The following is a 23,569-nucleotide window of genomic DNA, read 5'->3' on the forward strand; positions in this document are numbered from 1 at the left end:
CCTTTCCTTAGCTCTTTATTAATATTTAGGCCTTGATGGAAGCATAAGAAAAAAATTATTATTCTTTTTGGCTAAAGAGAGTTTTAAAAAGCCCAGGCACGGTGGCTCACGCCTGTAATCCCAGCACTTTGGGAGGCTGAGGTGGGCGGATCTCCTGAGGTCAGGAGTTCAAGACCAGCCTGGCCAACATGGCAAAACCCCATCTCTACTAAAAAATACCAAAAAAATTAGCCGGGCGTGGTGGCAGGCACCTGTAATCCCAGCTACTTGGGAGGCTGAGGCAGGGAGAATTGCTTGAAACCAGGAGGCAGAGGTTGCAGTGAGCTAAGATAGCATCACTGCATTCCAGCCTGGGTGACAGAGCGAGACTCCATCTCAAAAAAAAAAGAGAATTAAAAAAAGAAAAAAGTGTTTTGCCTGGTAAGTCTGAAGAAAGTAAAAGGAACAAAATCACCCAGGGGCTTTATGAGTTAGGTCTGTGTTAAATTGCAGTTTGTCTTATATGTTTTCTGGCCCACCTAGTTTAGATTTATTTTTCTTACCCTCATATGATTCTAACATTCCTTTCAGCTTTCTGTTTTTTCTAGTCTCTGGTATTTAATGGCACAAATGCTCTCTGAGTGTATTTGTTTTTTGTCGTTTTAAATAGCCCTTCCCTTTTTTACCCCGCTTGGCTAAAATCATGGCCCTACATCATGTTCTCATGTCTCTCTTGCCAACTGCAGTCTAAGTTACTGTACAGATGGCACAACATCAAGGCCTATGGTTCTGCCGGGTGGGTTTCTGTGACCTGGAGGGGTTGCCTAGCACTGGAGCTTCATTCACACAGTAGCTGCTGGCTCCACTGCTGGGCTCTGCATTTGCTACCCTGAGAAAAATCCCAAAGGAACTCTGGAAGAGCCAGCTCACTGTCTGCGGAACTTGCTCTCCAGAGCAAGCAGTGTGTGCTCTCTAAATACGGTTGGCCCCTTGCCTGGAAGCCATGGTTGGTGGGAGTGTTGGGTTATCCTGGTGGCTTCCTTGCATCCGTGTTGTGTTTCGTAGCTCAAGTTGTCACTAATTTAGGAAAAGCTATTGCTCTATTTCTTTCTTCTTCTTTCTTCAAGCAAAGTTTATTGAACTCTAGTTGGACTACAATGTGCAAGTGACTGGCTTGGATCCTCGCTGCACAGAAACATGCCATCACCTCTGTGGCACACAACCTCTGATGCCAAAGTGGCAGCCACCTCATAAGTTTCTCTCAGACTTTGGAAAAAACTTCAAACTCTTTCTGTTTCTTTTCTTTTCTCTTATATTTTCAATTTAATTTTTTATTTCAAAAAAATAGAGATGGGGTCTCACTTTGTTGTCCAGGCTTGGTCTCAAACCCCTGGACTCAAGTGATCCTCCCACCTCAGCCTTCCAAAGTGCTGGGATTGCAGGAGTGAGCTACCATGGCTGGCCTCTTTTCTCACTCTCTTTCTGTCTTTTGTTGAGATGGAGTCTCCCTCTATTGCCCAGGCTGGAGTGCAGTGGCGCCATCTCAGCTCACTGCAACCTCTGCCTCCCAGGTTCATGCAATTCTCCTGCCTCAGCCTCCTGAGTAGCTGGGATTACAGCTAGTTTTTGTATTTTTAGTAGAGACAGGGTTTCACCATGTTGATCAGGCTGGTCTTGAACTCCTGACCTCATGATCCGCCCGCCTTGGCCTCCCAAAGTGCTAGGATTACAGGCATGAGCCACCACATCCAGCCCTCTTTTCTCTTTTCACGTCTTCTAAAACATGTCTCTGTTAAGAGTTGGATGTTACTAAGAAGACCTTGATCTTGATTGTGCCAGAGAGTTGCTTCAGCCAGTTGCCCTCACCCTTATAATGGAAGACATTGCTTTATTGTGTTGGAGTTTTTTTGTGCATGGTTTGTTTCTCTCTCTCTTTCTTTTATTTCTTTTTTAAGATGAGATCTTACCACGTTGCTCAGGCTGGACTCGAACTCCTGGGCTCAAGAGATCCTCCTGCCTCAACCTCCCAAGTAACTGGGACTTACAGGCATGAGCTACAACACCTGGCAGCTGTTCATAGTTTCTTTGTTCATATGAATTCTGTGCAACCACTTTCTGTTTTTTGAAACTCCCCTATTCAAATTTGCCATAACTACAGGCCATCCCTCTCTTAAATAAATTTGAAAGCATTTTTTATTTACATGGGAATTTTTTCAAAATTTCATTGCAGCAGGTACCACAGTTAATGATGGTTGTGTTTCATTACCTCCTTTTATAGATTTTAGTCCACTTTTTGATTGAGCTGTGTTGTTTTTGGAGGGCACCAATTTTAGGACATGGTTTCTCACTTCTCTTATTTAGCTTCATTTAGTTGGGCTGTTTTGCATCTTTGTAGATAGAGATGTAGAAATGTAGTCCTGAAGAGATACAATTGATTCCCACCCTGTAAGAGAAATGATTTCAAACTTTACATTTTTACTCCCTAGTTTGACTGTTTTTGCATCTGTAGCAAATTCACCTCAGTATTCCTAGTAACTTATCTATATCTGTTCTTTAGTCTCTTTGAGCCTTTCTGGTTCCCTCGTTAATTAGTGGGGTTAAAATGAAATTTTCTACGTGAATTTATTTTATATTTGAATAAGAGTCAAGATTTTACCTTATTGAAAATTATCTTTTAACAGGGGAAACAATTGTAGAAGCAAGAGAAATACAAAACCACGTATATAGTGGGCAATAAAAGATTATAGAATTATATGCTTTGAAAGTCTTAGTTTTGTTGCCTCCTCTGTACCTGGAAACATGAACAATAATTTGGTTGTGAAAGTTCTAAAAAAAGAAAAATTTTGAAAGTGAATATGTCTCTTTCATCTGCATCATGTCTGGTTCCAAGTCTGTACCTTACTTGGTTTAGCTTTTTGTTCAGAACAGTCTTGTCTTGGAAAATTCAGGCACCAGAGCAGATAACCTTGAGGTAGGGAGCTAGGATTGGACTTTGAAAGCAGGGCACAGCTTCTTGTCCTTTGATGTGAGTGTCCTAGCTCTGCAATTTAACACCTCTGAGAAAATGTTTGCTCAGGTGAGCTGCCCAGAGGTGGAGCACTGTTAAGAGACAGGGCTTCTTTATTTGTTCGTTCTTATGTAACAAAAACATCTTCCTCCCAGTATAATCAGTAGCGTGTCACTGTCGTGGATTCTATTATCAGGAAACTTTCTGCCATAAATTTTTCTAGTTTCCTTCTGCTTCCTTGTTTAACTGTGCCTTCACAAACAGGAGTGCATGCAAAGGCACTCAGCATTTGCAACAGGGTCCTGGCATTTGCAACAGGGTCCTGGCTTTTAGTGAAGTGTACTGAGCTATAATGATTTTTGCCTTTCTTTGTTCAAAGACATGAGAAAGGAAATTGAGGGAGTTAGGAACATTTTTTCCAAATAAAGTAGCATATTTTTCCAAAGAGAGTTCCTCTGGCCATAGATTCAGCTATAGCTGGTCCATGCTCTTCGGTTGTTCTCTTTCCCATTCTCTGGGTGCATAGATAACACTCTATGATTCTATTTCATGGGTCAAAATTCGTTAAATGAGCCCATTACAGGGATGATTGTAAGTATATTTTGGAGGCAGTTGACAAAATTTCTGATTCCCAGGTTGAGGTGTGTGATTGGATTATCTGATCTGTCCCATGGCTGCTGAGTGATGTGAGAAAATTTGAAATATTTCTGCATAGCCCCAGATTCACTCTCCACTTTACCATCATAACACTACTTAGCCTTGGATTGAACTCATTGTGTCCTGTGGCTATTGCTTATATAAACATTTCAAAGTAAGTAATTTTACTAACATAGACATTCTGCTTACTTGTATTTTAAATCTTTATTTAGCATGCTTACAACATATTCCCTACAGAATATGTCGTACAGAATTTTGCACACTCCTTGCAGTGTTAACATCCAGATATTTTGAAATTAGAGCTCAGGGTTGCTTTGAAATGCCCTGGTCGTTTTCTGCCTCAGTTGTTCAGGAAATGGTGTTCTCAGGAAGAAATTATAGAATTCCTAATACAATATCGAATTTGGAAGGGGCTTGAAAATGTAAGCTATTACCAAGATTTCTAATTTGGAGGAAGACCTGTGTTCTATTGATTTGTATTACTGCAGCATCCCCAGACACTTCACCTGCAGTAGAGCCCATTTATTTTCTTTATATCACATTCATCTCCTCCACTACTTAAGGTCCTCAGTTGACTGACTCTGACTTCATTGTTAATTAGCATTTGTTGAATCACATTTCTTCTTTTTGCAATGCTATCTCTTCTCCCCTGCTGGCCATGCCTTCTTCCCTGGCATATGTCTCTTCTTCCAGATAATTTCTCCCTTTTTATCCCCACTGCCTTCTGATCATGCCCTTCTTCAACATTTACATAATCATATTACTATGATTTTGTGCTTGTTGATAAATTGATAATTTCATAAGTTGTTTAATATGTGTGCATTGGTTTTCCTTACTAGTTTCTAAACTCCTAAGAAGGGGATCTTTTTGTATGTCATTATAGTGCCCAGTTTACATTCAATTTGCCAAGTGATGGGCTCAAACAGCATGAACTTGTATTTGGAGAAAAGTGCCCCATTCTCCAAGGTACAGGATTGGCTGTACTGGTTAGTAACTATAAGTGGGCTGTTAGTAAAAGAACACAGCAGAAAGGGTGCATGTCTTCTAGAATATAGTGGCAGTATGGGGTCATGATTATTAGCACTGGCTCTAACATTAGATTACTGGGGTTCAGTTGTGCCTCCATTGCTTATTACCTTGACGCCTTGGGGAAGTTATTTTTTTCTTTCTGTACCTCAGTATTCCCCTGTGGGAAATGGGTATGATAATGGCACTTACCTCATTAGATTGTGGTGTGATTGAATGCATTAATACATGTAGCTGTTTTAAACAGTTGACGTAAGAGCTCAACAGAGAGCAGTGGTTCACATGCCGGTGTTCATTATTTTTTTTTGAGACAGGATCTCAGCTCTGTTGCCCAAGCTGGAGTGCAGTGGCGCAATCTCAGCTCACTGCAACCTCTGCCTCCCAGGCTCAGGTGATCCTCCTGCGTTAGCCTCCTGAGTAACTAACTACGTGTGTACCACTACGCCAGGCTAATTTTTTATTTTTTTGTAGAGACAGAGTTTTGCCATGTTGCCCATGATGATCTCGAACTCCTGGGCTCAAGCGCAAGCCACTGCACCCAGCCTGGTGTTCATTATTATTAAATTGCTTAGCATTCTGCCTAGCACACAGAAAGTCCTCTGTAAATGAGAGCTGTCATTATCATCCTCAATAGTATTTACATTGCAAACTCTTCATCCAATTCAAGTCCCAAATCCTACCGCTCCCTCTCCTGAGTTCTTTTACTGCCTCTTTATCTCTTTTTTGACATTTAACATATGCCATCTCTGTCTTGTTTTTTAAATGCATTCCTCATGTTGAATCAGTGAATGAATGATCAAACAATAAGTATTTATCGAGAGCTTTTCATATGCCAGGCAGAATGCTGAGTGTTGAGAATATATTATACAAGACAGCTATAGTCTTTACGGGGAATACACAACTTGTTATATAATTACAGTTGTAATGGGAGTACAGAGTCCTGGGAGAGTGTATACTGGTGGCCACAGCTTATTCTAAGTGGTCTGATAAAGTCCTTGAAGTGATTTCAAAGTGAAACCCAGAGAAGGAGTTAGCAGAAGATCTTGTTCAGGGCCAAAGGATAAAATGTTGTATACAAAGGTCCTGAGGTGGAAGGTTGCTTGTGTTCACAATGGAAGACCAGTCAGCATTGCTACAATGTGAAGATAGTAATGGGAGAATGAATAACTGAATAATTTGGACGTTATAGTCCTTGAAAAGGATTTTGAATTTTATCTGAAGAACAGTGAGAAATCATTGAAATGGGAGTAGAATAATTAGAACAGCATGTGTGTGTGTGTGTGTGTGTGTGTGTGTTTATGTGTGTATATGTATATATATATATAGAGAGAGAGAGTTAGCTAGGTATATATCTATTAATTTTTTCTTTTTTTCCATTGTGGCTGTTATTTGGAGATAGACTTGAAACAATGGTTAGGGGAGAATTTGCAGTTCACCTGGTGATTGCTGAATAGTGGCTGGAACTAGGATTGTGGCAATGGAGGCGGAAAGATAAATGTGAGATCCATTTTGGTATAAGAACTGGTAGAATTGAGTGGTTGATTGGATTGGGGTCAAGGAAGGGAAGTGAAATCAAGTGTCATGCATGAGCTTTCCAAATGTCTGGCACAAATATCTGGTTGATGGCGGTGCTCCTTTTCTGATATTGTAAATGATGGCAGAGTAGATTTGCAAGGGAAATTAAGACTTTCTGAACATGTTAAAATTGAGGCACTAATGAGCCATTAGTGGCCTAGGCTTCATGCATGAGTTTAGGACTATAGGACACCTAGATGTGAGTGTACCAAATTGCCCAGAGAATGTTAAGAGAGAAGAGTCCCTAGGCCAAGCCCTTTATTTCAAGATTATGTATGGATGGGGAGTGTTTGAACAAACAGACTTTAAAAAGTTGCCGCCCAAGCTGTCGGACATAAATCAGGTGAGTATAATGTACAAATTAATAGGAGAAAGAGCTTCACAAGGCAAGAATTGAGTCTCCAGCTTCAAGGTAAAGTAAGATGAAATTGAAAACTATCCAGAGGACAGTGCAATTCCATGAGTTACTGGTGACCATAGAGCAGTATTTGTGGAATGAGCAGTATTTGTGGAATGAAGGAAAGCAGGGGGGCAGCAAAAGCTAGATATCTTCCCACCTGAATTGTCAGCAGAAACTGTGTTTTATCTCTAGATCTGTAGTTTTTAGGAGTTTCCTAACAATAGGAAATGCATACATGTACATAATGATGGCGTCTATATAGTTTTGAATGAGTGAGGAGTCTTGGCATCCATCAGCACGTGTGCACTGATGGAGAAAGAAATGACAATGATGTGAGATCCTTAATTGAACAAACTAACTTATTTTATCTTCACCAAAGCTATCTCAATTCTCTGCCATCACTTATGCACTCTGTGGTACATCATTTTCCACTGATAGACAAGGTCCTTAGAGTCTCAATTCTAGAACCCCAATATAATATCCACATGTGGTTACATCATAACAAAATTGTGAAGCCACTGGGTGGGGTAAGATTAATTCTATATTTTCCTTAAGAAGGATTAGAATTCCCAAATACACCCAAAGCACTAACTATATTTCTAACTACTTTAAAAGTATCATTCTGTAAAAGTAGTTTCATTATTGTTTAAGCTTGTTTTCACATATTTGTATGCATGCATGTATATGCTTTATTAAATCTATTTCTGAGCCTGACTGTTGGGCTTTTTACAAGTTGCTGTCTTTACTAGGAACAAATTTTTATTCTCACATCATATAATGTGTGGTTTTTGTTTGTTTTCTACCCATTGTCCACACTCTTTTTTGCGCGGGTAGCTGTGACTTCAGGCACACTACCACACCTGGCTAATTTTTTAAATTTTTTTTGTAGAGAGAGGATCTCTATCCTATACTGATAAGATCTGCTATGTTGCCAGAGCTGGTTTAGAACTCCTGAGCTCAAGTGATTCTCCCACCTGGGCCTCCCAAAGTGCTGGGAACACAGGTGTGAGCCACTGCACTCAGCCACATTAAACTCTTAGTCCTTAGAAAGAGGCTACTTAGTTTGGTGTCATTAGTACCATAAAACACTGCTTAAATCTGTTTTTGATGGAATCATAGAGCAAATTTCACAGGCAGCTTCAGGTCAAGCTGTTTCCACATCAGTTTACAGACTTTATTATAGCATCAATAATATTTATTTGTTTCAAAATATATAGAACAATTAATTATAAGAACTAATTCACTGCAGTGAATGTTGAATGCTGACACTTACAATCTAAAGGGACAATTAGTTATCTGACCTTTAATAATTTACAAGTTTATCTAGGCAAAGCTTAATCGGCCATAGATTTTTTCTTTTTTTTTTCTTTTATTTTTTTTAGACGGAGTCTCACTTTGTAGCCCAGGCTGGAGTGCAGTGGCGCAATCCCAGCTCACTGCAACCTCTGCCTCCCCCAAGTTCAAGTGATTCTCATGTCTCCCGAGAAGGTGGGATTATAGGTGCCTGCCACCATACCCAGCTAATTTTTGTATTTTTTTTTTTTCAGTAGAGACGGGGTTTCACTGTGTTGGCCAGGCTGGTCTCGAACTCCTGACCTCAAGTGATCCGCTCTCCTCAGCCTCCGAAAGTGCTGGGATTACAGGCGTGACTTTTTTCTTTTAGAAACAAAACCTTAGGCATATTTTTCTTTATTCAAATTTTCTGTCAAACTTTCTGTTTTTAAATGCATCAAATATAAGTGAGTGAAAAGAATAGAAATTATCTGTACTACTAACTCTTCTATTCACCATAATGTGGGTTTCCTTATTTATTTCTTCTTCTTTTAAGTATTGTAAGCTCTTTTCAGGATGGGAGGCCTTACTGGGTTGTTCTTAATTATACAGTCAGGTCCTAGAAGAGTATATGGCACCAAGTAGGTGCTTAGCAGATATTGTTGGATGAATGAATGCTGTAAATTGTTCTACTAGAATTGATTTAATCCGCCTTTTATTGTTGGATGTTGGGGTTGTTTTACTGTTTTTTCTTCTCATAAACATTTGTTCCTTTAGATAAATCATAGTCTATAATTATTTTCTCAGAACATGTCCATAAAGTAGAAACTTAGGCCAAAGAATAGCATATATTTTTTAACAACATCATCCTATAAATCTTTATTGAGTAAAATGATTGGGTTTTTAATTGGATGCGTTTGTTGTTGTTCTTCAAAACATTGACCACCTTCTGTTTTAATTAGTAACAAATTTCTATCATAATTGTTGCCATTTTTCTCCATGTTAAAAAAAACTGGAACTTTCTCTTCTGAATTGTATAATTATCTATGTTTATTAATGCTTTAAAAATGTAAGGCTTTTAAAAGACTAATTAGACATAAAAATAAAACTTTCACTTAAGGTTTATTGAACCTATACTGGTATGTCTGCAGGCAAAAATGAATGTTCAAAGTACTTTTAGGAAGTATTAAAAGTGTTTTAGCCATTTAGCCTTTACTAACATTTATTTTGATTTTAAGATAATTTTTATATTATAGGTTACTTGCTGACTTTTTTTTTCTCTGTTCTTTTCTGAAGTTGCATTCTTGTCTTGGGTGGGACACAGTTAAGTGTGGCATCAGTTTCCTTGCCCCAAGTTCTTTATTTGCCCATGAAATGAAGACTTATGCCTCATCAGATGTCTTTTAAATTCTTTACTCTGCACATTTTATTTTAATTATCTCTCAAGGCGTTTTCTGGTTCTGTAATAAGTTCTTGCCTCTTGCCTATAGAGACTTTGGAAGTGATAAAAATTGATCTAAAACTGTTAAAGAAAAAAATAGTATTTTAAACCTGTTAAGTTACTGTTTAATCCTAGCCTTGTAATTGATGTGCTCAGTTGTAGATGGCTTTATGTCATATTCTCAATGCCATATACCATGTGTAAGCTATGTTTTTAGCCCAGTCTCATGTCTCAATTCTGAAAATGTGGAAGATGTTTATTGTAGTATTCCTGTAAAAGTTCATTATCATTTAATTCTTAGAAAAGTAACTCTAGAGTTGTTAAAAGTCTAAATGGCCTTTTTCTGTGTTTATCTTTACCAGTTCAAAGTAGAAATGCTACTTTTAACTATTACAATTTAATGGTGTATGATATAAATTGGATGTTTACAATTTGAGTAAAGTACCTGCTTTTGTAGAATATTTTAGCTGAAAATAATTGGAATGTATACCTGCCAGTGTTAAACTCTCCTATAAACATTTTCTTCTTCAAATTGGTATTTCTGAACCACTATCTCTTATTCCTGTGTTTGAGTAGATACAATTAAGTTTCATACTAAAATAAATTTTCTTCACATCATTACTAAAGCATTCAGTCATTTCAAAAATATAATACATTACTATACTGATGAATAATGGAAGAATTTTATCTGTTGATTCAACATATTGAAGAGTAGGATAGTTTTTCTCCTGAATAAAACTACAAAATCAATAGTATATTTACTTACTTGACCTCAAAGAGATTTTGTCTATGAAATAGTTTGTAGTTTTTTGTTTGTTTGTTTGTTAAAAACAAAGGGAAATAAACCAATAAAGCAGAAGGCATGGATCGAGGAAGCATTCTGGGAAAGGCTGTGAAAAGAATTGCCAGAGTCTTGGCCAAGGGGAATCCTAGTAAGCCACCCTGCAGAGGTCAGCAGGAGGATGGAAGAACTCTTGGGAGGAGGCTCTCTAACTGGAGGGCTATCATTTACAAAGCTGTGATATTATAAACACTGAGTATTGAGTTAACAAAAAATTGTAAGACTAGTGTGTTGAGAAGTTAGAGTATGGAAAAAAGGGGAAAAGGGACAGTTTGGGATGAGGTAGGGAGGCAGATTTATTCATGGAAACTTTTCTATACAGCAAGAATTATGAGCCATACCTTTCAGATAGTTCTGTGGTTTGGCAGCCCTCATCACCTGGCACCTTTGGCACTGCCTTGATGGCTGCTTCTCATCCAAGTTAGAGAAAGAGGATTGAAGACAGGAAGAAAGCAAGCTTGTGTGCTTGATACTTTATCCTAACTAGGTATATTCTTATTTCCACCCTTTTTACTTGAGGCACAGATACACCATCATCTGCACTTTCTGTGCCTAACTTATCTTAAAAAAAAAAAAGATTCTCTAGAATAAGCCAAGGGCATTGTATTTTCTATCGATGATAAAATGCAGATTTTTACCACTAAAAGGCAATGACTTCATTTCTAAAGGTTAAATTGAATGGTTCTCACAGCATAATTTCATATGGTTAAATTTGGGAAACTGAAAGTCATTCAATAAGAGAACAATCTCTGAGCTTGTATAGAATTTTTATTTGATTGAGAATTGGGTATTACTTTATTCACATTAAGCTGTATCACATGATTTTATTTCAAGGTAGAAAAGAAATGTCAGTAGCCATATGTACTTAGTAGAACTTTTTTCTTTATTTGAACAAAATGTGTCCTCTTTATGGCCTGTGAGGATGACCTCATGCTCCATCTGATGCTTTCTTTTAGCTATTGCCCAAGAGTTTAGACTTACTTATGCTTCCTTTTGGGGAACCAATGAGACTTTTTTTCTGTGCTTTTCTAACTCCTTGCTTTCTCATCTAAACCATTTTCTTTTTAAATTTTTTAAGTACTTTAATACACTAGTATTCAAAGTAGTGATCAAAGTAGTTGATTTAAAACATAATGAATGGGTGGTTAATTTTGAACTTGATATTCTCTCCAAACTACTTACAGATTAGTTAGGGGAAAAGTTTTCTTGAGTTAAAAATTAAAATATTGTATATTCTTCCTGTGCACGTTGTTTTTATTGTGTTGGTGTATATTCTTAAAGGTATAATTTATATACAGTAAAATGTTCTCATTTTTAGCATATAGTTCTGTGAGTTTTGGCAAATGTGCATTTTGAGAAACATATATTTATGAAATCATCACCACAGTCAAGATATTAGAACTGTTCCATCGTCCTAATTCCTCCATTCCTTTTAGAGTCAACTTCTAGTCCCTGGCAACCTCTCATGTTTTTCTGTTTAACTATAGTTTAACCTTTGTCAACATGTCATACAAATGCAATCATGTATTTGAGATTCATACATGTTGTTGCCCATGTCTTTTTTAGCGTAGAGTAGTATTCCATTGTGTGGTGTACTATAATTTATACCCAGTTGAGGGATATTTAGGTTATTTCCAATTTTGGTGATTATGAATAACGTCCAGACCATTATCTTTGCTTTGCCTTGCTTTGTTTTTTTTAAAGAATGAGACAGGGTCTTACTCTGTCATCCAGGCTGGGAGTGCAGTGGTGCGCCATCACTACTCACTGCAGCCTCGACCTCCCAGGCTTAAGCTATCCTCCCACATCAGCCTCCTGAATAGATGAGACTACAGGTGTGCACCACCATGCGCAGCTGATTTTTTTTCTTTCTTTCTTTCTTTCTTTTCTTTTTTTTTTTTTTTTTTGTGAGGCAAGATCCCACTATGATGGCCAGGCTGGTCTCAAACTCCCAGGCTCAAGCAATGTTTTTGCCTCAGGCAAAACATTATAGGCATGAGGCCACCATGCCTGGCTCAGACCATTTTCTGAGGGTCCCTAATCTATTCCTCTAACATTAATTCACTTTATTTTAGTGAACTACGGTGATTGTCTGAATGGTGCTTTGCATATTTTCATTCTAAACATGGAGATGTGTCTTCTCTTCTTAAGTATTTGCCAAGTTCTGGTTTCATTTCTCAGTATTGTACACTGTGGAAAGGAAAAAATAAGTGGTGGGTAGGACCAACCAAATAAAAATATTTGTAGATGTGTGACTTTCTTAGGGCTCCTTAAACTCTTAGATGATTTAGTTCCTTGCAAGTCTGATTGGAGAGTAATTGTTTTCTTCCATATGTTGGAGTGCTACCCTTGCACTACTTTGCCCTGTGGCTTCCTTCTTCCAGTTGGGCAAGCATACTATTCCTGCCCCCTTTGGAAACTTTGCTTAGCCAGGATATTTGTTTTAATAATTGTAATACTGTCTGTTGAGGGAGTCACTGATTAGAATGACACATCCTAAGCTCAGGGCTTTCTTCCAGCTTAATGCTCCTACAAATGTCCAAATGTCCTCTTGATTCATGCTCCCAGAACTGGAGCTCAGAGCCTGGGCTGTGGTTTCTCCTATGTTCAACGTGGTGCAAGCCTGAGTGAGGTGCTTTACCAACCAAGTAAACAGTGTGAGAATCTGTAAACCACAGACAACACTTAATGATTTTTAATTTTTTAAGAGACAAGGCTAGAGTGTTACCCAGGCTAGAGTGTTGTGGCATGATTATAGCTCTCTGCAGCCTCAAACTCCTGGGCTGAAGCAATCCTCTTGCCTTAGCCTCCCAAGCAGCTGGGACTACAGGCCCGTGCCACCATGCTTGGCTAATTTTTAAATTTTTTGTAGAGATGGGGTCTTGAACTCCTAACCTCATGTGATACTCCCATCTCGGCCTCTCAAAGTGCTAGGATTACAGGCATGTGCCACCCTGCCCAATTATTGAAAGATAATTGATGGCCTAGCTTTAGCACCTTTTTTTTTCTGTTGTAATTTTTTTGTCTGGGGGTTTGTTTTTGTCAGTGTTCTCCTCTGTGTTCACTTCATTCCTGTTAAACTTGCAATTCACTGAAGTTTACGCCCTCCCTGGTCTCTAGTACACATCTCACCACAAAGCATTGATAATCAGCCAGGGAAGAGCAGTTTCAAATTTGAAAGTGCTTTGTGGTAACACAGGAACTCTAGGGCATTCCCAGAGTATCCTCCCCCTGCAGGGTTCCATGTATTTCAAGAGATGATCATGCTGTATAACTGGCTTTTCATCAAATCATAAACTCATTTTGTGAACTAAAATGGCACTTGGGGCCATAGCGCCCAAGATGCGGAAAGGAAGAAGAGTGTGGAGTGATAGGTGATGGTTTTGCCTTGCTGATAGGAGATGTAGTTGTGATTTGTCTCCCACGTAGCCACAAAAGTAATTCTCCTGGTCTGCACAACCCAGAAAAACATAGATAACTATGGCAGTGAATGATCACCATACACCATACACCATACACTTAAAATGAGAGAGCACATTTGCTTCGGTATCCTTAACGATTCGTTCTGATCTCCACGCTCTTTTTTTTCCTGTGTCTGTCCTCTTGTTCACAAGGATTTTGCTACTTTAGAGCACATTTGCTTCAGTATCCTTAAAGATTCGTTCTGATCTCCACACTCTTTTTTTTCCTGTGTCTGTCCTCTTTTTCACAAGGATTTTGCTACTTTAGAGTTAAGATTGGTTAGACCCAAACAGCATTGTGCCCTGGAGTCCTTTACCCTCAGGTCAGCCCTGGTGGGACCAAGCAGTACAGAGAGCTTCATAGGAAGAAACATCCTGGGATGGGCAGTAGAGCGTATGCTTGCACCTCCAGGGAGGCCCATCAGGATTGATGGACTTCTTTCTAGCTGTTTCTCAAGTGCTGGTAGAATATACTTCCCCAGTAATAAGTTCTGCATGTATTTGTTTTTAGTTCGTTTTCCTATGATGTTAATCAAAGAGTGATTGTGATGATGCGAACTAATTGATGATCTTCATTATTAACAATTCCCATTTGAGTCTTGCACATGATAATCCTGAGTGGTTAATTGTTAACTTAATAGGTTTAGTCTATTCCCATTTTCTCGTGCTGTTTTGTGTGCTGTTATGTTTACCTCTCACCAGCCCTTTCTAGTTTCACGCCTACTATTTGGGGACTTTCATTGGAGAAATCATGGGAATCACTTTGCATACATCTAGTGCACACTGACAGCCTAAACCCTGTTCCAGAATTCACAGAATTGTGATTTCTGTAGTTTAGGTCCTCTAGGAAGCAGGTGACCTGGCTGTCTGGGGTGGTGGTCTTTCAGACACTTCTATCCTGTGCCTGCTGTACAAGGATTCTGCTTCCTCTGCTCTCCCACCTACCCACCCAAATCTCCCATTCTCCCAAGCCTGGGAATTCATCATACTAAATTATTTTAAACATGTATTTGTATACACAGCAAGGTACTTTATAGAGAGAAGTTCCAGTCTAACTGCTGAAGGGGATATCTTATAGCCATAGATAGATGTACCCACATTTGGAAGAGATTTGGCCTGACAAGCCAGAAGTAAGGGCAGAGTGAGAGTTTATAATTAAGGTGTTTTTATAACCTTTGCTTCTCTGCTTCTCTCTAAGGGTCATCCTGCCATTCTGGAGGGTCATTCAGAACCCTGTTCCTCTAAGTTTGAGATATAGATATTAACATCCTTTGAAATGAAGTCACCCTAGGCACATTTGTTGCATCATTACTTTCTCAATTTCAAGGTGCATTGAGGAGGCAGAAACATTTCTTAAAGAGATGCCATCCACAATAGCAGGTTAAATGTAGCTAATGCAATCTTAAATTAGCTTTTCTAAGAGTACAGGAAAATACTTATGTGTAGTTTGTTGTAGAGCACAGGTAATGTGAAAACTACCAGTGCAACAACAACAAAAAAAGACTTCTTTTGTCAGAAATCCAGTTGCTTCCTGATTATTTACACCAGTGGAGGGTGATATTGGTGTAGATAGCAGAAAACCACAACTAATTTATTTACTTGATTTCTCAAAGCTATGAGCCAACATAGTGGCAGAAAACTGGCAAATAGAATCCCAGACCTTATGTAAGGAAGCAATAGCAATGAAAACAGAGTGAAAGCCTTAGCATATAGATATATAAGCAGAAATATTTGATATTACCTTGAAATGAGCATTCTGTGTAACAAGTCCTGTAGTTGTTAACTCTTTAAATCTAAGGTCTTAACTCTTTATTTATATATATGGTTTTGGGTGTTTCTTTTTTTTTTTTTTTTTTTTTTGAGTTGGAGTTTCACTCTTGTCACCCAGGCTTGAGTTTAATGGCATGATTGGGCTCACTGCAACCTCTGCCTCCCAGGTTCAAGCGATTCTCCTGCCTCAGCCTCCCAAGTAGCTGGGATTACAGGCACACCCTGCTACACCCGACTAATTTTTGTATTTTTAGGGTTTCACCATGTTGGCCAGGCTGGTCTCGAACTCGTGATCTCAGATGATCCTCCTGCCTCCATGTCCCAAAGTGCTGGGATTACAGCCGTGAGCCATCGCACCTGGCCAGGTCTTTTTTTCTTTTTTCTTTTCTTTTCTTTTTTTTTTAAGAGAGAAAATATCTGTCTCCCGGCTCTTATTAACCCTGGAAATGTGTCTAAGAGACTGAAGCACATTGCTACTTGCACTCTCTCTTTGGAAGGCAAATTACTTAACTGAATTCTGTCAATTTTATATTGTTATAATCAGAATTTCTAAAATGCATAATTTCCATAACTAAATTACCAGGAAGGATTTATAGCTACATCACCTGAGGAAACATACCAGTCTTCCTAACCAGTGTTTTCATTTGAGCCACTGAAACAAATATTAAAGATTTCAAGAATGTTTATATTGAAAAGGAACATGGCAAGCAAAAAAGTGCTTGAGATGACAAGGAAAGACATACACCTTTGTGTGGCTGTGACTGAGATTTGAAAGTGCCGACATCTTTGGGTTCTTATAATCAATTTAATTGACTTTATAAGAACTTAATATTCTGTCAGCTTGGATGAAATATCCATCTTTCCTCTTAATGACTGGTCCACAGGCATATCACCTCATCCAAGCCTTTGAAATGCTTGCCTCAAGAATATGAGGAGCTCCATGTTCTTTCCTTATAATTTTTATCTGGAAATAAACATGGCCAGTTCTGATGAGGTTTTAAATTTTGCTGTACGCCTTTGATTTTCTTTTTCTTTTTTTCTTTTTTTTTTTGTCAGAGTCTCGGGCTGGAGTGCAGTGGCACGATCTTGGCTCACTGCAAGCTCCGCCTCCCAGGTTCGTACCATTCTCCTGCCTCAGCCTCCCAAGTAGCTGGGACTACAGGTGCCCACCACCACGCCCGGCTATTTTGTTGTTGTTGTTGTCGTCCTTTTAGTAGAGACGGCGTTTCACGGTATTAGCCAGGATACTCTCGATCTCCTGACCTCGTGATTCGCCTGCCTCGGCCTCCCAAAGTGCTGAGATTACAGGCATGAGCCACCGCACCTGGCCTGATTTTCATAGTTGGCTTTCACTTCTGATCTTTGCCATAATCAATGACATGTCATCCTCTTGGCTATCTTCCCATTTGTCATTTCTGGAATAGAGCTGTTGAGTTGTGCATAGAGACTTGGGAGGAGTCAGGAACATGTATTGATTTTTATGACATGGGTAGCACTAAGGTCCCTTTGAGGCTCCTTGATTATTCTCAGTCTGAGTAGGTTTCTCTCTTTATAAAGTAGGTAAGAGTTTAGCAAAAAAGGAAGAGAGGGTGCTGCAACCTCCTTGTTAGTTTAAACATGAAAGGCATGCCTGTGTGTGTGCCATTGTTATTCCTATAAGCATTTTTTCCAGATAACTACATCCAAAGGACAGTGATGAGCAGAAGTCTATTTCTGAAAAATATAGTTTGCTCTGATCTTGAGGAAAAAGGCCTTCTCTTCTGAAACGTTAGGTTGCCTCATGATTTGCGATAATCAATTTGATAATTGTTGTTGACTTACTGGTTCAGCTCATGAATAATGTCCCAGATTTAGACTAGTATGGCTCAAGGATTTTAATCAAGTAGTGCTTTCTTTCCCATGGAGCATTTATCTTGTTTGACTGTTCTGGACTTCAGCCAGCTGCCAGACAGGCATTTTTCATGTGTATATGTGTAGGAGAATGTGTTGCTTAAGTGTTCAACGGGGAAGTTACCAACCCCCTAAAGCTCATGGTTACCTTGCCTTTTACCACTGTACTGTTAGAGACACTGAGAATGGATCGCTGTCTCTCTTTTTCTCTAAGTATCTGTTTGATGGGAAGCATAAATCTTAGTTACTATGAATACTGTTTTCATCTCAGCCTACCTCACTGCTTCTGAATGAGAGGAGCCCCTTTGGCTGCTCTGAAAACTCTTGAAATACTTGATGGCTTGTTATGTTTTCATTATCTAATGTGCATTAATTTAAATAAAATAGCTCTGTTGTTAGAAGAAGAGTCAAAAAGGAAAAGCTTGGCTGGGTGCAGACTGCTTGTGTCACAGAAGTCAGGAAAGTTTGCAGAACTTGGTGTCCTCAGAGGGAGTTTTCAGTTCTGCTGGCTGGGCTGAAAACCTGAGACTCTAAAATCCAGTGATTATTCCCCTAGCATATGCGATGTGACATTTTGATGCTCGCTTACTCTATCACCTGTTTAATTAGCTTGAGATACTGAAAGGATTTGAAGGCCCTTCGCGTCTATGTGACTGAGAGTTCTGAGAGTCGAAATGTCCATAATTTGGCACTCTGGAGGATAGAGCGCACAGACTTTGTGTTGATGCACAAAAAAAGGTTTTTAAACTGCTATTCCGTTTTACGTGTTTTTATTATTTCTATAATGATTCATGCTGACATGAAGTGGTATTTATCTCCATTGACCACATCCTGCTGTTCTAGATTTCCCTGGGTAGGAACAGTATGCCCCAGGTATCATCTCATCCCCAGAATGAACATAGAGCAGGAGTTGCTGTACTAGTGCCTGGAGAAGGCTGGCCTCTTCTCAAGGTTAAGAGACTGTGAGCTCTGAATCTTACATAACCTATTTAAAGATAAACTACTTTTGGCTTCCTGGGACAGGGTTATAGGGACTGTGTGAGATAGCCTAGGCGTTGCTTTTTTTTTTTTTTTAATGAATATTAAAGGTTAAATGGAAGGTTAGTACTGGTCTTCTTACCTCAGTTTTTTTTTTTTTTTTGAGACAGAGTTTTGCTCTTGTTGCCCAGGTTGGAGTGCAAATGGCACGATTTCGGCTCACTGCAACCTCCGCCTCCCAGGTTCAAGCGATTCTCCTGCCTCAGCCTCCCAAGTAGCTGGGATTACAGGCATGTGCCACCATGCCCGGCTAATTTTTTTCTATTTTTAGTAGAGACGGGGTTTTGCCATCTTGGCCAGGATGGTTTCAAACCCCTGACTTCAGGTGATCCACCCGCCTCAGCCTCCCAAAGTGCTGGGATTGCAGGCGTGAGCCACTGCGCCTGGTCCCTCAATTTTATGTTAAAGGAAGGTGAGCTATTCTTGCCCCAGAGAACTCTGGTGTGAAAGTCTTATTTTCCAAGCACCCTTTTAACTGAGTATTTAAGTCAATGAGAATGTTCTGGAAACTGTCGATTAACTGTATTTCTTCTACTGAGGCCTCATGGGTATCATGTCTATGTCTTGGCTTCAGAAATGTCTATAAATAGGGTTATTTGCTTAGCTTCCTGCCAAACTTTTTGTCCTAGACTATAAAGAAAGAAACGTTGGGTTTTATTACTTTCCAGTTACTCTTTTCCTCTTTTCTCCATCAGGATACCCAAAAAGCAAAGCAGTTCCTGCCTTTTCTTCAGCGGGCAGGTCGTTCTGAAGCTGTGGTGGAATACGTCTTCAGTGGTTCTCGTCTCAAACTCTATTTGCCAAAGGAAACTTGCCTTATCACCTTCTTGCTTGCAGGTAAGTCTTACATGTTACATGTTACTCTGAGCTCAGAAGTCATCCCTGGAAACCACATACCCTCCTTTCCCCCTGTGTTCTAGATAGGCCCTAGAGCCCACCAGCATGCTCTTCCTCTCTGGTTGGGATATGCAAACACAGTTTCTAGATTGGATCCTCCTGTCACTGCAGACCCAGCACTGCACCCCCTTTCTGCTCCTCGTTTCTACCAAGTGCAGGATGTAGGAGTAGAGCAACTTGCAAGCACGCAGCCCTTACAGAGCTAGAGCAAAGGAAATTCCAGACCTAGGAAAATACCAGCCATGGAATTCTCAGAGTTGGCCTTCATTACCCACTTGAAACAAACTACCCATGCCATGTTAGTTGTGGGGAGGCCTCAGAGGAGCCAAGACACTCTTCCCCTGTAGCTCCCCAAGCAGTGCCATTTGTCTCTCTTTCATTCTTTTCAAATGCCATTAAGATCCCAGTCCTTTATGAAACCCCAGCCATGATGTTGCTTTCACACGCTCTTCCCACGTCAGTAGTATTTCTTGTTGTGCTAAGGTTGACGTGCTAAGGCAAACGATGCTCCTTTCTTTGCTGACTTAATGTGTGTCTTACCCTATCTTTTCTGGTAGCTTAATATTTCACAAGCCAGAAGGCTATGTATAAACTGTGCTCTTTGAGCAATTTACATTTATGCATTCAAGGAACAAACTGCTTCATTTCTTTGCTGCTGGCAAATAATATTTATTTCCAGTTGGTGCTTCACAGAGACTGCAGTCTTTGAGGGAAAGCTGTCATTCTACTTCCACCACCACCCCCAACCCGCGCAGCCACCCCTGCACACACAAACATTCATTCACCTGCAAAAGACATATCCCGCCGTGGTCCCCAGATGCACATGGTCCCCACCTTGCCTTTTTTGTTAGTGTCCTGTTGTCTCAGCACTTCTTACGTTGAATTATTGAATAGAATTTGCTATGGGGAAAGAGAAACGGGAGTCATGCTTTCTGCCTCCTGCCAGATCGCCTTGGCCTCCTTTTCCTAGAAGGCACAGGTAGTTTCTTGTCTGGATAAGGGCCTCCCTCAGGCCCCTACTAAATGGATTGAGTTATGTGAGATAAATCACTCCTTGAACACATGACCATGGAGCTCACTGCTGCTGCTTGGCTGTCACTTCTCTTTGTGGCTCTTGTGCATACTCTTATGAACTTGATCACTGCACAGCTCTGCAGGCTTTCTGAAGGGACTCACTGAAGTGTGACACCAAGCTCAGGGCAGCTACGCAAAAGAAGAGATGCAAAAAGATTCATACCTTATTGGAGGGCTGTGCTTTTATTTTTGCTAATGTGAGTTATGGTAAACTGAAGAGCAGTGTGGCAGTGTGTGAGAGAGTCCTTTTATGCAGCCATTTGTACCTTTTTACTAAGGTTTCTATACCCATGAAGTTTCTTGGTAGTCAACTTTTGCTAGAGGGTTGGAGGCACAGGCATATCCAGGTTTATTGCACTTCTTTTTATTGTGCTTCAGATATTGCATTTTTTTTATAGATAGGAGGATTGTGGCAACCCTGTGTTAAGCAAGTATATCAGTGCCATTTCTCCAGCAGCATGTGTGTGTCACATTTGGTAATTTTCACATTTCAAACTTTATTATTATTATATCTGTTATGGTGATCTGTGACCAGTGATGTTCGATGTTATTATTTCAATTGTTTTGGGTCGCCATGAACCACAGTCATATAAGATGGTAAACTTAATTGATAAATGTTGTATGTGTTCTGACTGCTCCACCCATTGAATGATAAGAAAACCAAACAAAGCTGGGTGCAGTGGTGCATGCCTGTACTCCCAACTACTCAGCAGGCTGAGCCCAGGAGTTGCAGATCAGCCTGGGCAACATAATGAGACCCTATCTCAAAATAGAAAAGAAATTGAAGCAGCCTTATTGCTTATATGGAAAAATTTTAGTGGTCTGGATAGAAGATCAAACCAGTCACAATATTTCCTTAAGCCAAAGTCTAATCCAGAGAAAGTCCTCTGGATTTCACTCTCCTCAATTCTGTGAACACTGAGAGGTAAAGAAGCTGCAGAAGAAAAATTTGAAGCTGTTAGAGGTTGGTTCATGAGGTTTAAGGAAAGAAGCCATCTTGATAACATAAAAGTACAGGGTGAAGCAGCAAGTGCTGATGTAGAAGCTGCAACAAGTTATTCAGAAGATCCAGCTAAGATCACTGGTGAAGGTGGCTACACCAAACACCAGATTTTCAATGTAGATGAAACAGCCTTCTACTGGAAGAAGATGCCTTTCCAGGATTTTGGTAGCTAGAGAGAAGTCAGTGCCTGCCTTCCGAGTTTCAAAAGGTTAACTCTTTTGTTAAGACCTTATGCAGCTGGTGACTTTAAGTTAAAGCCATTGCTCATTGACCATTCCAAAAAACCTAAGGCCCTTAAGAATGATGCTAAATCTACTCTGCCTGTGCTCTGTAAAAGGAACAACAAAGCCTGTATGACAGCACATCTGGTGAGAGCCTGGTTTATGGAATATTTTAAGCCCATTGTTGAGACCTACTGCTCAGAAAAAAAAAGAGTTTTTTGCAAAATATTACTGCTCATTCACAGTTCTGCAGCTAGCTGGTTACCCAAGAGCTCTGAAAGAGTTGTACAAGAAGATTGTACATGCCTGCTAACACAGCATTCATTCTGCAACCCATGTATCAAGGAGTAATTTTGATTTTCAAACCTTACTATTTAAGAAATACGTTTTGTAAGCCTAAAGCTGCCATAAATAGTGATTCTTCTGATGGATCTGGGAAGCAAATTGAAAACTTTCTGGAATGGATTCACCACTTTAAATGCCATTGAGAACATTCGTGATTCATGGGAGGAGGTTGAAACAGCAACCAGCATAAACAGGGATTTGAAGGAAGTTGATTCCAAGCCTCGTGGTTGACTTTGAAGAGTTCAAGACTTCAATGGAGGAAGTAACTGCAGATATGATAGAAATAGCAAAAGAACTAGAATTAGAAGTAGAGCCTGGGGATAAAACTGAGTTACTGAAATCTCATGAAAAGAATTTGAACAGATGAGGAGTTGCATCTTATAAATGAGCAAAGAAAGTTATTTCATGGATGCTGTGAACATTGTAGAAATGACAACAAAGGATTCAGAATATTACGTAAACTGATGAAGCAGCGTCAGGGTTTGAGAGAATGGACTCTAATTTTGAAAGAAGTTCTGCAGTGAATGAAATGCTATCCCACAGCATTCCATGCTACAGAGAAATACTTTGTGAAAGGAAGAGCCAGTTGATGCAACAAGCCTCATTGTTTTTTTTGCCACTGCCACCACCTCCATCAGCAACCACCACCCTGATCAGTCAGCAGCCACAAACATGGAAGCAAGACCCTCCAGCAGCAAAAAGATTATGACTCACTGAAGGCTCAGATGATCATTAGCATTTTTTTTAACAATAAAGTGCTTTTATTAAACTACAGTATAGGGTGAACACTTTTATATGCCCTGGGAAACTAAAAATTTGTGTGACTTGCTGTATTGCAGTATTCACTTTATTGCAGTGGTCTGGAACTAAACTCGCAGTATCTCTGAGGTATGCCTGTATATATTCATCTCATCCTCTGCTCTGTAGCTAAGAAAGAAAAGCATCCTTTTGGCAATGTAGAGCTTTATCCCAGAGGTAAAAAAGAGAAACAGTATTATTCTTCCTGGCAAACTTGGCCACAAATGTATGGGGGAAAGAGAACATTGAAGTTTTGTCTTTTAAACTCTAAACTACCTGAATGGAGCCGGCTCAGAGCACAGACCATCTTGGCTGGAGTTTTCCTGCAGAATTCTTCTAGTTTTACGTTGCTTAGACACAAGCAGTCTGATCACTCGACTCTGCATCAGCTAGTTCTTGTGTGTATTTGGCATTATTTTAAGCTTAGCAATTCAAAAGGCATTGCCTGAGTTAACTTACATTGTGAAAGATAGATTACACAGAAGCAAATACGTGATAAAAATATAAGCCTTTCACATTTTTCTCCTGCCATAGTGTATGCTGTTATATTACGCATCTTTTGGTTTCTTCAGAAACCTGGCAAGAATACAGGACAGGGAAAAGTCTTAAGAGAAAGCAGATCTCAGTTTGCATCATGGCTGTACTGTGTATAAGCAGGTGACTTTAACGAGGTTATTTACCCTCTTCAAGCCTCAGTTTACACATCAGTTATAACGGAATTGTTTCCTGCCTCATGATTGTTGCAGTTTAATGAGTTGACTCTAAAACAAGCCCATTATTAAGCAGATCATCAATAAATATGATCCTTCCCCTTGCAAAGAGTTAGTGTTTTAATAACTAGAGTTTACCTTGCCCCTCAATTTGGAGTGGCATG

General features: G+C 39.6%; 1 protein-coding gene across 2 annotated transcripts in view; it reads left to right on the forward strand.

Moving 5' to 3' along the window:
• Positions 1 to 23,569, forward strand: part of SND1 (staphylococcal nuclease and tudor domain containing 1) — a 434,013-nt gene that overhangs the window by 255,843 nt on the left and 154,601 nt on the right. For both annotated transcript variants that reach the window (XM_054497017.2, XM_063668433.1), the window contains exon 15: positions 19,053 to 19,194. In XM_054497017.2, coding sequence (XP_054352992.1) covers positions 19,053 to 19,194 — 142 coding nt within the window. The remainder of the gene's footprint in view (positions 1 to 19,052; positions 19,195 to 23,569) is intronic.

The sequence above is a fragment of the Pongo pygmaeus genome, chromosome 6 (genome assembly GCF_028885625.2).
Source record: "Pongo pygmaeus isolate AG05252 chromosome 6, NHGRI_mPonPyg2-v2.0_pri, whole genome shotgun sequence".
Lineage (NCBI taxonomy): Eukaryota > Metazoa > Chordata > Mammalia > Primates > Hominidae > Pongo > Pongo pygmaeus.